Raw genomic sequence first — 13,271 nt, forward strand, 5'->3', positions numbered from 1 at the left:
ACCGATAATAACTTTTCGGCCTAATAAAAAGTAAAACCAAGTTTAAAAGTTCAGAGTCAACATTTTCCTGGTAAATTCTTTCAAACTTCAGTAAGTTCTAAGTGTGAGGTGTAATTTGCTTTCCTCATAATTTGTTTTCTGGTATATATTGATGAAATGAAAAGCATGAAATTGTAAATTAAGCTGTAATAAGAATGCAATGGAAAAATATGTGCGTTATTCTATTCTAGGTTAAAGTTATTCTATTTAATATTTATATTTAAAAACCAGTGTTGAGATGTCTTAAGTCCAAATAAGGAAATGTTACTATGTAAAATAACATTTTTACTCAGGTAAAAACCATCTGATTGGTTTGAATTGGAAACAGTTTAGGGATCCCGTGGGTCCCAGATACTGGGTCTCTCCCCCTGTCCTGATCGTATGTTTTATGATTAATTGGTTTATTGAAAAATAACTGTCAATAGGAAAAGGTAGACTGGAAGGGACTGGAGTTTAAGAATACAGATGTGCTCATTAGCCTGGAGGCAAGGGGCTGTGAATCCACTTCAGTGCTGTGGGGGGGAAATCACAGCCTACTGGTAGGACACATGGGAACACAGGGACAGGTAGCTGTGAAGGAATTGTATAAGCAGCTAGCAGCTGGGAGGTCCAGCAAGGGACAACAGGGAGTCTCATTTAACTACTGGGAAGGTAAGGAGCATTAGCAGACTGTGATTTTTATTATACAGGAGGCTCATTATCCACATTATGACAGGAAAATATTCACTAATGAAGTGATTCCTTATCCAGAGAAGAGTAGTAGAAATTCAGCCTATAATCTACAAAAAAAAAAAAAAAATCGGAATAAATTTCTTAATGTTAAAATTATATATAGCACTGTAGCTGACCACACCGCAATATTCCTAGTAATTTAATAATAAAATATAAGGGGCACTTGGGTGGCTCAGTTGGTTGAGTGTCCGACTCTTGATTTTGGCTCAGGTCATGATTCCAGGGTTGTGGGATAGAGTCCCGTACTAGGATCCTTGCTGAGTGTGGAGCCTGCTTAAGATTCTCTCTCTCCTGAGGCTCCTGGGTGGCTCAGTCAATTAAGCATCTGACTTCAGCTCAGGTCATGATTTCATGGTCCGTGAGTTCAAGCACTGCATCAGACTCTCTGCTGTCAACTCAGAGCCCACTTTGGATCTTCTGTCTCCCTCTGTCTCTGCCCCTCCCTTGCTTGCTTGCTCTCTCTCAAAAATGAACATAAAAAAAAAAGATTCCTTCTGTCCTTCTCCTTCATGTGTGCGTGCTCTGTCTCTCTCTCTGTCTCCTGTCTCTCTTTCAAAGTAAATAAATAAATAAGAACCTCAAATGCCTGAAATATAAAATATAGTTTCTCTAAATGACTGGTGAGTTAAAAAGGTCTCAAAACTGCTATTAAAAAGGCTTCATGCAAAAATAATGACAATGAACAAATATGGTTCAAAATTTAGAAAGTGCGGCCAAAATGATAATTAGAAGTAACTTCATAGCATTAAATGCTTTACTAAAAAAGAAAAAGGAAACCCAAAATAGCAGGAGACAAATAATAGAGAAAAATGAATGAAACAAGGTTCTCCTTATTTCCAATCGACAGGACAGACTACCTGCAGAGCTTAAGAATACCAAGTAAAAGATTTCTTAGAATGAAGAAGAATTCATACAAAGTGCTTTATATAAAATATATACAAGATATTTTCCTATAAATTGACAGTAGCTACTTAGAAAAGATATGAGGGGTGTGTTTGGAGGAGGGATTCTGTTTTCAGTAGCTATAAAAATATTTACAACTATACCAAGCACTGTCTAAGATGCTCCCTAATAAATACTTACTGAGTAAATGAAAACTGTAACTTTACGGACTTTTACATTTTTAGCACAAATTGATGAAAATGCCATGTTTCTGGATGGGAAGATTGTTTTGTAAACAACTGACAGATCTGTGGGACAGAATCAGTTCTGCAACATAACTCTAGTATGCCGTGAGAACTGAGGCTACAGGAAATGTCATGAGCCAGTAGAGAAGGGAGGGCTGAAATGGAGGGAAAATTGGCTATTTGTGAGAAGAAAACACAAGTTAACACCTTGCACTAAAATAAATTTCAGATGGACTGAAAGGAAAAAAAATTAAATAAAAAGGGACAACGAAAACAACAGAATTAAGAAAATTAATAGTACTTAACTGATGCTGGAATGGAAAGACTAAGCCTAACAGTACTACTTAAAAGTTTAAAAAAATAAAACTTCTAAGTTAATAAACACCATTATAAAAAAAGGTTTACCCCAAACTGGGAAAAAAGTATTTGAAACATAACAATAAAGACCTTAAGACCAACTAAAAAAAAAAAACAAAACAGAACTCCCACACCCCAAGTGCAGAAATAAGTGAAGAACAATGAAGTTAAGTCTTCGAAGAGAAAACATAAATGGCCAATGAACATGAAAACAATCTTAACTTGTCAGATTCAGGATATTTGTGATAAGGTAATATTGAGAGGCCATTACCTAGCAGGCAAATGGTAAACATACGCATCTATGCATCTCTCACATTCTCATACAGCTAATGGGAATGAAAATAATCTTGGTAGTTGACAGAAAGCTTGCTTGCTTTCTTGCTTTCTTTCTTTCTTTCTTTCTTTCTTTCTTTCTTTCTTTGCTTACTTACTTACTTACTTACTTATTTATTCAGTTAGTTAGTTAGTTAGTTAGTTAGTTAGTTAGTTAGTTAGTTAGTTAGTTAGTTTTGAGCACAGAGCCCCTGATGCAGGGCTCAATCCTATGGACTGTGAGATTATGACCTGAGTTGAAATCAAGAGTTGGATGCTTAACTAACTGAGCCACCCAGGTGCCCCATAGTTGACTGCAGGTTTTAAACATTCACCATTTTATGGCCTAGGAAAATAAATGTCTTTTAGTTCAAACTTTTATGAGTAAAAGTTTGTTTTGAGCCTGTGTGTCAGCTGTTATGCCGAGTGCTTTACACTGGTCTCGTTTCATTCTCATGATAACGTTGAAAATAAATGTCCCTTTGACAGGTGGGCCATCTGAGGCCTAAAGAGATGGAAAGCTGCTCAAGTTTCAAAACTGTGCCTCACACGGTAGTAAACAAGAAAGAAGGCACTCTTCCTTGGAAAGTGCTTGTGATTTAATGGAGAATAAGAGCAAGTTATAAAATTATACCTACTAATTAAGTTTAACTATTTATTTTTAAATTTTTTAAATATTTATTTATTTTTGAGAGAGAGAGAGACAGAGAGGAAGCAGGGGAGGGGCAGAGAGAGGGAGACACAGAATCTGAAGCAGGCTCCAGACTCTGAGCTGTGAGCTGTCAGCAGAGTCCGAGGCGGGGCTTGAACCCACAGACCTCCAGATCATGACATGAGCTGAAGCCAGACACCTAAGCGACTGAGCCACTCAGGTACCCCCCCTTTTTAAAAAATTTTTTTAATGTTTATTTTTGAGAGAGAAGTTTCTTAACCATTTAAAGAAAAGAAAGGCAGTGAAGATTAGAAGGCAATATTCACAAATGTTATTAATACCATTATTAAAATGTAATGATTTCTAAGATTGAGGATTATTCTTATTTCTACCTACCTTTCTACAATTGAAGCTAAAAATTTTTTTTTAGCCAAACTGGGGATGGGGATGGGGGAAGGTGGCAGTGAGCAACAAGTATATTGGCAAAGGTTAAAAAATCCAAGAACAATTTTTATTTTACTTATTATTATTTAACAAACATTTTAATGTTCATTTTTGAGAGAGAGAGAGTGAGAGAATGAACAGGGGAGGGTCAGAGAGAGAGGGAGACAGAATCTCAAGCAGGCTGCAGGCTTTGAGCTATCAGCAGAGAGCCCGATGCGGGGTTCAAACTTATGGATGGCGAGATCATGACCTGAGCTGAAGTCAGACACTTAACTGACTGAGCCACCCAGGCACCCCTGAAAGAACAATTTTTTAAAAATCCAACCAAACCAATATAAGTACCTCAGGGATTCTTCAGTGAGTGCCTTGCTTTTGACTTCTATCAAAAACTTAAATTGGTCGTGCATGTGCAGAGTTACTCTCTGCTCGCTTTTCCTTTCTAGTGCATTAGAAGGAACTTCTGTTTTTGTCTTTGGAAATAAAAGTTAGGTCATTTGTTCAAATTCAGAAAGGGAGAATAGTGATAGATTTCTCAAGTACTGGTCCAGTTCGCTGTTACTAACGCTATTTTAAAAAATGGGCAATACATATTTGTAAAACTAATGGGAGGAAAGTCTTTATTTTCATCGTTTTACATTAAAAATTCCAAGTTCTTAAAATGCAACTGCAGCTAATTGTGCTTTTTTGCGTTGTTCCAGGCTTACACCAGCCAGTTTGTGTCCCTTGTGATGTTTGCCCTCATGATGTGTGATGACAGGATCTCCATGCAAGAGAGACGCAAAGAGATCATGCTTGGATTGAAGCGGCTGCCTGGTACGAAGATGCTCACACAGTACATTTTTGTTGTCCGAGGATGTAGCTAATGGGCGAAGTTCTCTTCTTGTCCTTGACGCTGTGGTTTATAGCTATTTAGTCAAAAAGATCTTTTTTGCCTAGTATTTAAAAACCCCTCACTGAGATCACAGAAGATAGAAGCACTGGTCTTTTGTTGGTTGCTACCAGTATATTATTGTTACTATATCAGTTCAGTTTATTGTCCTTCTTTCATAGACTTTGTTAATATTCTTAACAGATTTGATCAAGGAAGTATTGAGCATGGATGATGAAATTCAGAAACTGGCAACGGAACTTTATCATCAGAAGTCAGTCTTGATAATGGGACGTGGCTATCATTATGCTACTTGTCTTGAAGGGGCACTAGTAAGTCTTCTCACTTGTAATTTCAGTCTGTTGGACATGAGGACCTGGCACGTAGCCATAATTTTTAGATGGAATGAAATAGGTGGAACTTTTGAAAATGCCTTTGTTTTTATGTGCTCTGATTTGTTATCTTGAGAAAGGGTAACAATACTTAATTCAAAAGTGAAAATCAAGAAAAGTACATTTTAGTGTGGTAATTTGGGTTTAGCAAGTAACTTGGTTAATTTGTTGTCCAAATATGAATAAATAAAAGATTGAATTTTTTCTAGGTGTGAGATTTAATTGAGGTCAAGCATGAGGCAAGTAGAGAATAGCCACCGAGTAAGATGAATATATTCATGGTCACCTAAAATCTTCAAAAAGTTTTGTGGTTTTAAAACTTGTAGTTACTTGTTGAGAGTTTAGAAATAATGATCTATTAACCTGTATTTACAGGCCAGTGGTCCTTTAATACTTCTGGATAAATAGTGACTTCAGACACCAGATGTTTTGTGTAATACTTCCTTAAGAATGGGTTTTTGAAAAACAGACTGAAGACTAATCTAGTTCTTTCCTGTTAGAAAATCAAAGAAATCACTTATATGCACTCTGAAGGCATCCTTGCTGGTGAATTGAAACATGGCCCTCTGGCTTTGGTGGATAAGTTGATGCCTGTCATCATGATTATCATGAGAGATCACACTTACGCCAAGTGTCAGAATGCTCTTCAGCAGGTGGTTGCAAGGCAGGTAAGTTAGGGGCTGCTGTGAGGGGACCCGGGGTTCTCTAAGAGTTGGGTCACTAAAGCTTATTTGAATTTTATGACATTTAAAGTGATAATCCAGTGCCCGGTAGGAGGCTTAGAAAACATGTTTAAGTTTACATGTGAAGAATCGGAGATGCTGAAGAGTTTTGACGGGACCCGGCTCCTAGATCTCATAATAAGCACCGCCAAGACCAAAACTGAGGTCTAGTCTCCAGATCTTGTCCTATTTATTAGTGTATGCTGCTCCCTCTTAAGTTAATATTCTTAAAAGTATATTTCAGGAGGAACTAGGTTTTACATTAATATTACAGGTGCTGTGCTTAACAGTTTTCTTCAGATCATTTGGCTTTTATATAAAGCCTCAAAGATATTACTGTCTGGGCACAATGTAGTGGTCATGAAATTGAGCTTCGAGGGCAGGCAGACTTGGATTCAAGTACTGAGCCGGGTATTTCTCGTTTCTGTGAGTTTAAACCCATTACTGAATCCCACAAAATTTCAGTTTCCTTGGCTATAAGTGAGATCAATCTGATTTACCACGTGGGATTGTGAGTCAGTGAGGCCACATGCAGATGCGCAGTGCAAAATTTGCACATTCACGTCCAACAGCCCTGCCGTTGCTTACCAGTGATGGTGCATCTGTGTGTGTGTGTGTGTGTTTCTTTCCCAGGGACGCCCAGTGGTGATATGTGATAAGGAAGATACCGAGACCATTAAGAACACTAACAGAACAATCAAGGTGCCCCACTCCGTGGACTGCTTGCAGGGCATTCTCAGTGTGATCCCCTTACAGTTGCTGGCTTTCCACCTTGCTGTGCTGAGAGGCTATGATGTACGTGATGGGCCCCTGCAGAAATCTTGGACTTTTTTTTTTTTTTTTTTTACCCAGTTCACTTTGAGAGTTTTCCTTTAAAATTTTTAGCAATAGCATTTGAGAAATCCTTCAGATATTTATCTGTCACCTGTTACAGCGGCATGGCCCAATTTGTAAGTTACATCATAACCTTTTCTTACATACAGAACCTGAAGGAACCTTGGACCCTAACTCCGAGAGTAGAGATGACCTCCTTGGGGAACACCTCTGTGTTTCCTGTTTCTTTTGGGGTAGCTCTTGGCAGTTCTTGTTTGGGATGCCCCCACGCACCACAGGACTTAGCATTCCTGGCCTCGCAGTCACTCTGACAATCGAACGTCCCACTCTTCCACACTTCCAGTGTCCCCTGAGAGGGCTGCCACCTTTATGGAGGACCGTAGGAGCACTTCCTGTGCTGAACCTGCTCCTTCAGGATCCTTTTTCCTCTTTTCAAGACTTTTGAGATACATTATTTGATTGTATTTTCCCATTTTAGTTCTTTGTAGTGTGTAACTAACATGGTTAATGAACATGTTGTTTTCTGGTTTTATATACAAAAATAATTTGCTTAGAGTAACTGCTCCTCTCCCCCCGGTCTATACAATATTCAAATAATGCTCTTTTTTTTGCAGGTTGATTTCCCCCGGAACCTTGCCAAATCTGTAACTGTAGAATAAGGAGCATCTGCAACTCTGGGCGATTGAGCAACACAAGACACCTTTTGTATTTAACACCTTGATTTAAAATAGCACCCCTCGAAGCCTTTTTTAGTAAATCCTTATTTATATATCGGTTATAATTACTCCACTCAATTTGTGATTTTTGTGAAATTACCTCATATTTTTCCAGTAATTTGTGGGGGAGTTTAAATAATGGAATTTATATTGGAATTGTTATCACAAAGAGATTTAGCTCTCATTTTCTTTAAAGGATGCTGGATGTTGGATTTCTGGGTCCTCCACTTCAGCCTGGGAGGACTATGTGTTTTTAGAATAATTGGCCTTTGTTTTACCGAGCTTCTATTCATTCAGCTCAAAGAAAGTGTAGTACATTTAATTGGATATCTGAAGCCAGCAGCAATGTATGCTAATAGTTGGACATTTAATTAAGGTCTTGCTAAGTTTACGTGTAAAGAGAAGATGCTGTGATTTGTTTTGAAGTTTGTGTTTTGGTTTTAAATCAAACTGTAGAACTTAAAAAGTGAAAGCTTTTCTTGGTGGAATTTCTTGGTGGGATTTCTATGTAAGTTACATTAACCTGAGTCTCTCAGACCTGTTGCTTGTTAGGTGGAAGTTGAGTTCACTTAGGAAGCTAGAGTGTAGTGCATTGGTTTTTTTCCAGTTCTTAACAGCAAGTTATTTGCACAATCTCATAGCACAAACTTTTAAATTTGAGCTGCTTTAGACAACTGACAACATGGTTTTCAGTGTGAAGATGGGGGACATACAGATGGGGTGTCCTACTCCTGGTTTTTCCATTTTCTAAAACTGGTTTCTATTTTCTAATATCTGTAGTTTTTTTGTTTTGTTTTGTTTAATGACTGCTGAATGACTTAGTTTATCTTATTCTTTGAAATTACCACACAAAGTTGTTACTAAATGTCTGAGATTAAATCAGTATTGATATATGTAGATTTCTCTTTAATTTTGCCCTGAGGAAAATTGTCTTGTAGCGAATTTTAGCTTTTTACTGCCTTGTTGCATAAACTAGTACCTTTGCGCCAGGTGGAAGATCTCTGTAGTTTGGAAGATTTGCAAGTTTTTTGACTAATCACTTGACTCTAAGTGTGTATGCTGGGCTAGGCTTCTAGAAAGCCGTATGCTTTACACTGAGACTAGTGAAGGATTGCATCAAATATAATCAAAAATTGCATCAAATTGCATTACTTCCTAGGTATTTTTCTCTATTATCTGTGTTTTACTCCTGAAATATATTTAGGAATGAAGAAGATATGAATAAATAAAGTGAAATCGAGGTGCCTTCAGCTGGTTTACATCGGAAATGGAAATTAACAATTTAGATTAAAATAGAGTAGAATATTGGTTTGACACCCAAAATGTCTTGAGTAATAATTTCCCCATGGGGTTTTTTTTGCCAAATCTTGGGGGTTATAGGGCAGCGTGTCTGTGTTTTGGTGAAGTCCTTCTCTTTTTAAAGTTTTCACTTTTAAATTGTGAAGATACTTAGCATAATTATTTAAGTAAGTTCAGCCTTTTTCTTTTTTCTGTGTTTGAATTTCTTGATGAGGTTAAGATTTTCTAAAAGCAATTGCTGCAAGTGCAGCACATAGTTCTGCTTGTGTATTAGGGTTAGAAAAAATACTTTGCATATTTTGAGGTACTTTGGAAGGACTGTCATAGATGGAGACTAGAAACCTGATTGTTTCTAAAAATAAAGTAAGGTTACTATTTACATCTTATATATAGCTACTATGGCTATATCTATGTATTTTAAATGTTTCTGAGATTATTTTGTTTGGGCTTGCTAATTTTAGTATATGTTTTAGAGTCATTTCTTCTGTTTGTTAAATTATGCATTTTATGTTTCTGATTTGTATGGATTTGGCATTTCCTAATGGCCTAAAAAGTTGGAATCAGCATCCTAAGTGAACAAATATGTGAAATCAATCATTAGTTTTCAGTTTCTCTGTTTTTCTCTTCTATGGCTGTCTGTCTGTCTCTCTCTTACACACACACACACACACACACACACACACACACACACACACACACTTCAAGCTAGGATATGTTCTGAATTGAATATCAAAAGCTGATATTAAAGAACAAAGAAGTGGTATTTTCCAAATAAACATGGTTTCTCTTCATCCCTTCTTGCTTCTTATTTTATTTAATGTAGTGATTTTTAAATGCTTTTACACATTAATTATGAACACAAAAAGTACTGTAATGAGGCAAATCACTAACAAGTACACATGCCCAATTAAAACCAATGTAATCTAGGATAAGAAAACCTGATTTTTCCAAGAAAGATATTCTACAAAAGGAGTCCTTTATATAAAAAGTTCTTTCTTGTAGCACATTTAAAGTTTAAATTCATTCATATGTAACTTAGAGTTTCTTACCTCAGCCATGAGCCCTTTTTAGGCTGGGGTCGTGTGTAACCTCTAACACGTGGCCCAGTAAATGATTGTTACTCTGCAGTCAGTCAGCTTTTCTATCTCTTTTAAATTACCTATGCCATAGATATAAATGATAAGAGGAAAATTAATGTTAACTGTTTTTAGTTTGCTATATGTCAGCATCCTATTACGGGCAAGTCAGTGTGCAAGAAACTGAAAAGGATATCTTGTTTAAAGTAAAGTCTGCTTGTCACCAGGCCGTCTTATCACCGGTGAAGATTAAGATGATTGCAAGGCACAGGGTGAGAGAGTGGAAAAATGGAGGTGAGCTGGGTTGTTAAATGTTGTTAGCAGATTCGTTCACTTAGACAGTGGTCCAAGTTTAGGGGCGTATTATGTTCAAAAGAGGTTATTAAAATGCATTTTGTAGAGTTAGCTATTATCACGGGCTGGTTAGACCATATATCTGTGGTACTCCAAGGAACAGCAAAGGCGAAATGCAGGTAAAAAGCAAGCAAGCATAGATAGCACTCAAGGGGAGGTGACACAGGGTGGAGTGCAGATGGGGCTGGGGGTTAAGAGAGCTAACACAGATTTTCTTACGTTTTGTGGAAAGTTGTTTTTAAGATGGTAGTGTCTTATCCTTCTGAATACAGGTCTCTTGGCCTAAGCTAATAATGAGGACAGGGGGAAAGGAGCCCCCTGCCTCCCCCCCCTTTAAAGCTCCTTGGTGATGTTCATTTGGCGCTTATTCATATTAAAACCTTCAAAGAAGGAAGACCAGCTGAAGTGTTTGCTTTAACAAACATTTTAAGAAGTCTTTTGGAGTCAGTGTTTTATCTTAAAAAAAATTAGGATATACTGTAGCAATAAAAGGGAAAGACTAATGTTAACTATTTATTGTATATTACAATTTAAGTGATTTTTCTAAAAGCACAATGTCATTGGAAAGTGTTTATTGAAAAAGAAATCATAGCTCGCATAGAATTTGTGAAGGCCAAAGAAATGGAAGGAAATGGTAAAGGAAGATAGTTTAGCCTTATATCCACAAATTTAGTGGATTTTGTATACCAGACCACCGGATAGAGTGTCTTATCCATGAAAACATATTTCAGATTACTTTTTTTAACCTCAAGTTCAGAAATACTAACACATGAGTTTTTCTCACAATATTTAAGGATAGTTAAAACATCAGTATTTTCCTAGCTTGATGAATTTAACCTTATCTTCAGATCTATGACATGACAACCAATAGGACTGATAACATTAGCTTTGAACCAGTCATTTCCAGGGTTAAAATGAACATCATAGTTAACTAGCAAGACTGTAAAGTTATGCTGTATTAACTTAGAAGTCTGTAATAGCTTGATAATCAATATTATGGAATCTACCATCAATAATGGCTAATGAGAACATTTTAGGAAATTCTTGAATTACCTTTCTTACGGTACTCAGAATGAATATGGGAATGATCCTGTTAGCTTTTTAAAATATTCTGTGGCTATTTTGTTTTCGCTTAAATAAAACTTTTCATATTTGTGTAAGTTATACTTTTTGTGAGCTGGAGATTTTAGAATCCTTGCTTTGTTTCAGTTTTCTGTTCTTTTAAGATGAATGTTTAGTTTCCTGAGCCAGTTGGTCATTTCTTCTTCATGTCTTGTAAGTCCAAGAACTCTAACAGTGAACTGTGAATAAGTTACCAAAACTTAGTGAGAATTACATTTTGAAGCAATTTGCCAATATTTGAAGTGTGTACATGTTGGTAGATGTGTTAAAGATTGTATTGCACTAAGAATGTAGCCAGTGTTTAGTTGTTAGTAAACTTCTCTAATGCTAGAAGTTAATCCGTTACTGTTGCTTTTTAAAAGAAGAGATGATTGCATAAATGTAATCAAAAGTTACATGTCTCCACTTCAACTTGCCAATTGTTTTAGAAAGAATCATTAGATAAAGCAAAGGCTCTATTTTTTCTGATGTCATACTCCATAGATACTGTACCTTCTCAAGTGTTTTGAATTTTTTTGTAAGAATGTGTTTCTAGTGGATTTCTGGTGTATACAGTGATCGACACTTTGCTTAAGTGATAGTTGCAAAAGAAGGATATTTAAAATGGGTGAGTAGCAAGACAGCCTGTCCTCTAAATCTAAAGTTTCTGAAGTATCTGGCAATCTGTTAATTATAGAACAAAGCTTCCTTTTACAGGATCCTTTTATAAACAGCAAGCTAAAATCTCTATCCCTGGTGCTTACAGCACTCGCTGTGTTCTGCAGGAGACAGAGTTCTGCCAGGGTGGTTTGAATGAATAGCTGTGCTGTTTTGCCTTCCCATAGAACTGAGCCCGGTCTCTCAGCTCTGTCTCCGTGTTGCTCTACAGCAAAGCCTGGGGCTGCCACACAGCACGGATCACTTTTTCCATGGGCCACGTTTTGGCATAAAATCCAGCTTTACTTTTATTAAATGGTTATCTTTAAATTCACCTCAATTGGCTATCAGTAAGTATTTACCGAGTACTTAGTAAAGGCCAAGAAATAATTTCCCTAAAAATTTAGAGGCCAGTTTGTCATTGGGAGTGGCATTTAAGAAAAAGGGATTCTTTCAGTTTTTTGGATGAGGAAAGAAGTAAGGGTTAAGTCTCCCTCACTGATCTCTGTACGTAAATAGTTCTTCCTTTTTAAAAAAAAAATGGTGTAGAAACTTTATTAGCTTAAACATCCTGGATCTATAAACTAATCTTGTAATAATATACAGACAGGTTGCCAGGTTATAGGTTATTTAACCAGCTGATCTGTTCCCCAGAAGTATGCGTGTAATCAGAAAAATTCATTGTTCTTTTTTTTTGGTTAGCATGTGTACAAGAGATTATTTCTAAGATTGAAAGGCCATGTTTTTGAACTTCATATTATTAATGTGATTCGTTGGCTGAAATTCCAAGGTTCACTTATTGTGTTTTCTCAAATGTATTTCTCCTAATGCTGTTATGTAGCCATATGTACCTTTTCGTATTTCAAAAGATTTTTGAAAATGAAGTCTGGATGTGCAGTTGAAAATATGGAATAAAAAATGGAGCTTGTAAACAATTAGAGAAATGCTTTTTGGATAGAATTGTAGTTATTTCCTTCCACCCACTTATCAGTCTACCTTGGTTTGTATAAGATTAAAAAGGCTGTTTATACTTATTAAGATGAAAGCTCTTGACATGTTTTCATATGCTTTTAATTTCTGCAGTATAAAGAGTGATTTAGAGGCATCCAGCAGTTTAAAAATAGAGCCTAATAAGGTATATCCTGGAACTCACAGCTATTGCATACCTTGGGGATCTTTAGAAGTTAATTTTTGCCTCTGTCACTCAGCTTTGTATGTTCTGGAATGGAGATAACAATGGTAAGGTCTTAGAAGGAGAATTGCCAGACTTCCCAAAGCCTGTGATAGAAGTACTCATTGAGAATTCTGGATTTATTATAAGTAGAAGGCAAATGACCTCGTACTACTTAACTAATATATTCTCTGTCTCTCTTTTTTTATCTTTATTTATTTTGAGAGAGTGAGAGTGAGGGTGAGAAGGTGCACGTGAGTGGGAGAGGGGCAGAGAGAGGGAGAGAGAGAATCTCAAGCAGGCTCTGTGCTGTCCGTATGGAGCCCCACATGGGGTTCAAACTCACAGGCCGTGAGATCATGACCTGAGCCAAAATCCAGAGTCGGATGTGTAACCAACTGAGCCACCCAGGTGCCCC

At 36.8% G+C, this 13,271-nt stretch overlaps 1 protein-coding gene across 2 annotated transcripts in view; it reads left to right on the top strand.

Moving 5' to 3' along the window:
- Window positions 1–12,617, top strand: part of GFPT1 (glutamine--fructose-6-phosphate transaminase 1) — a 57,104-nt gene extending 44,487 nt beyond the window's left edge. For both annotated transcript variants that reach the window (XM_086700954.1, XM_086700955.1), the window contains 5 exons: window positions 4,362–4,476; window positions 4,736–4,863; window positions 5,424–5,591; window positions 6,279–6,440; window positions 7,094–12,617. In XM_086700954.1, the coding sequence (XP_086557080.1) occupies window positions 4,362–4,476; window positions 4,736–4,863; window positions 5,424–5,591; window positions 6,279–6,440; window positions 7,094–7,138 (618 nt within the window). In that variant the 3' untranslated portion in view covers window positions 7,139–12,617. The remainder of the gene's footprint in view (window positions 1–4,361; window positions 4,477–4,735; window positions 4,864–5,423; window positions 5,592–6,278; window positions 6,441–7,093) is intronic.
- Window positions 12,618–13,271: the final 654 nt, after the last annotated feature.

The sequence above is a fragment of the Puma concolor genome, chromosome A3 (genome assembly GCF_028749965.1).
Source record: "Puma concolor isolate L17-30 chromosome A3, mPumCon1.1.hap2, whole genome shotgun sequence".
Lineage (NCBI taxonomy): Eukaryota > Metazoa > Chordata > Mammalia > Carnivora > Felidae > Puma > Puma concolor.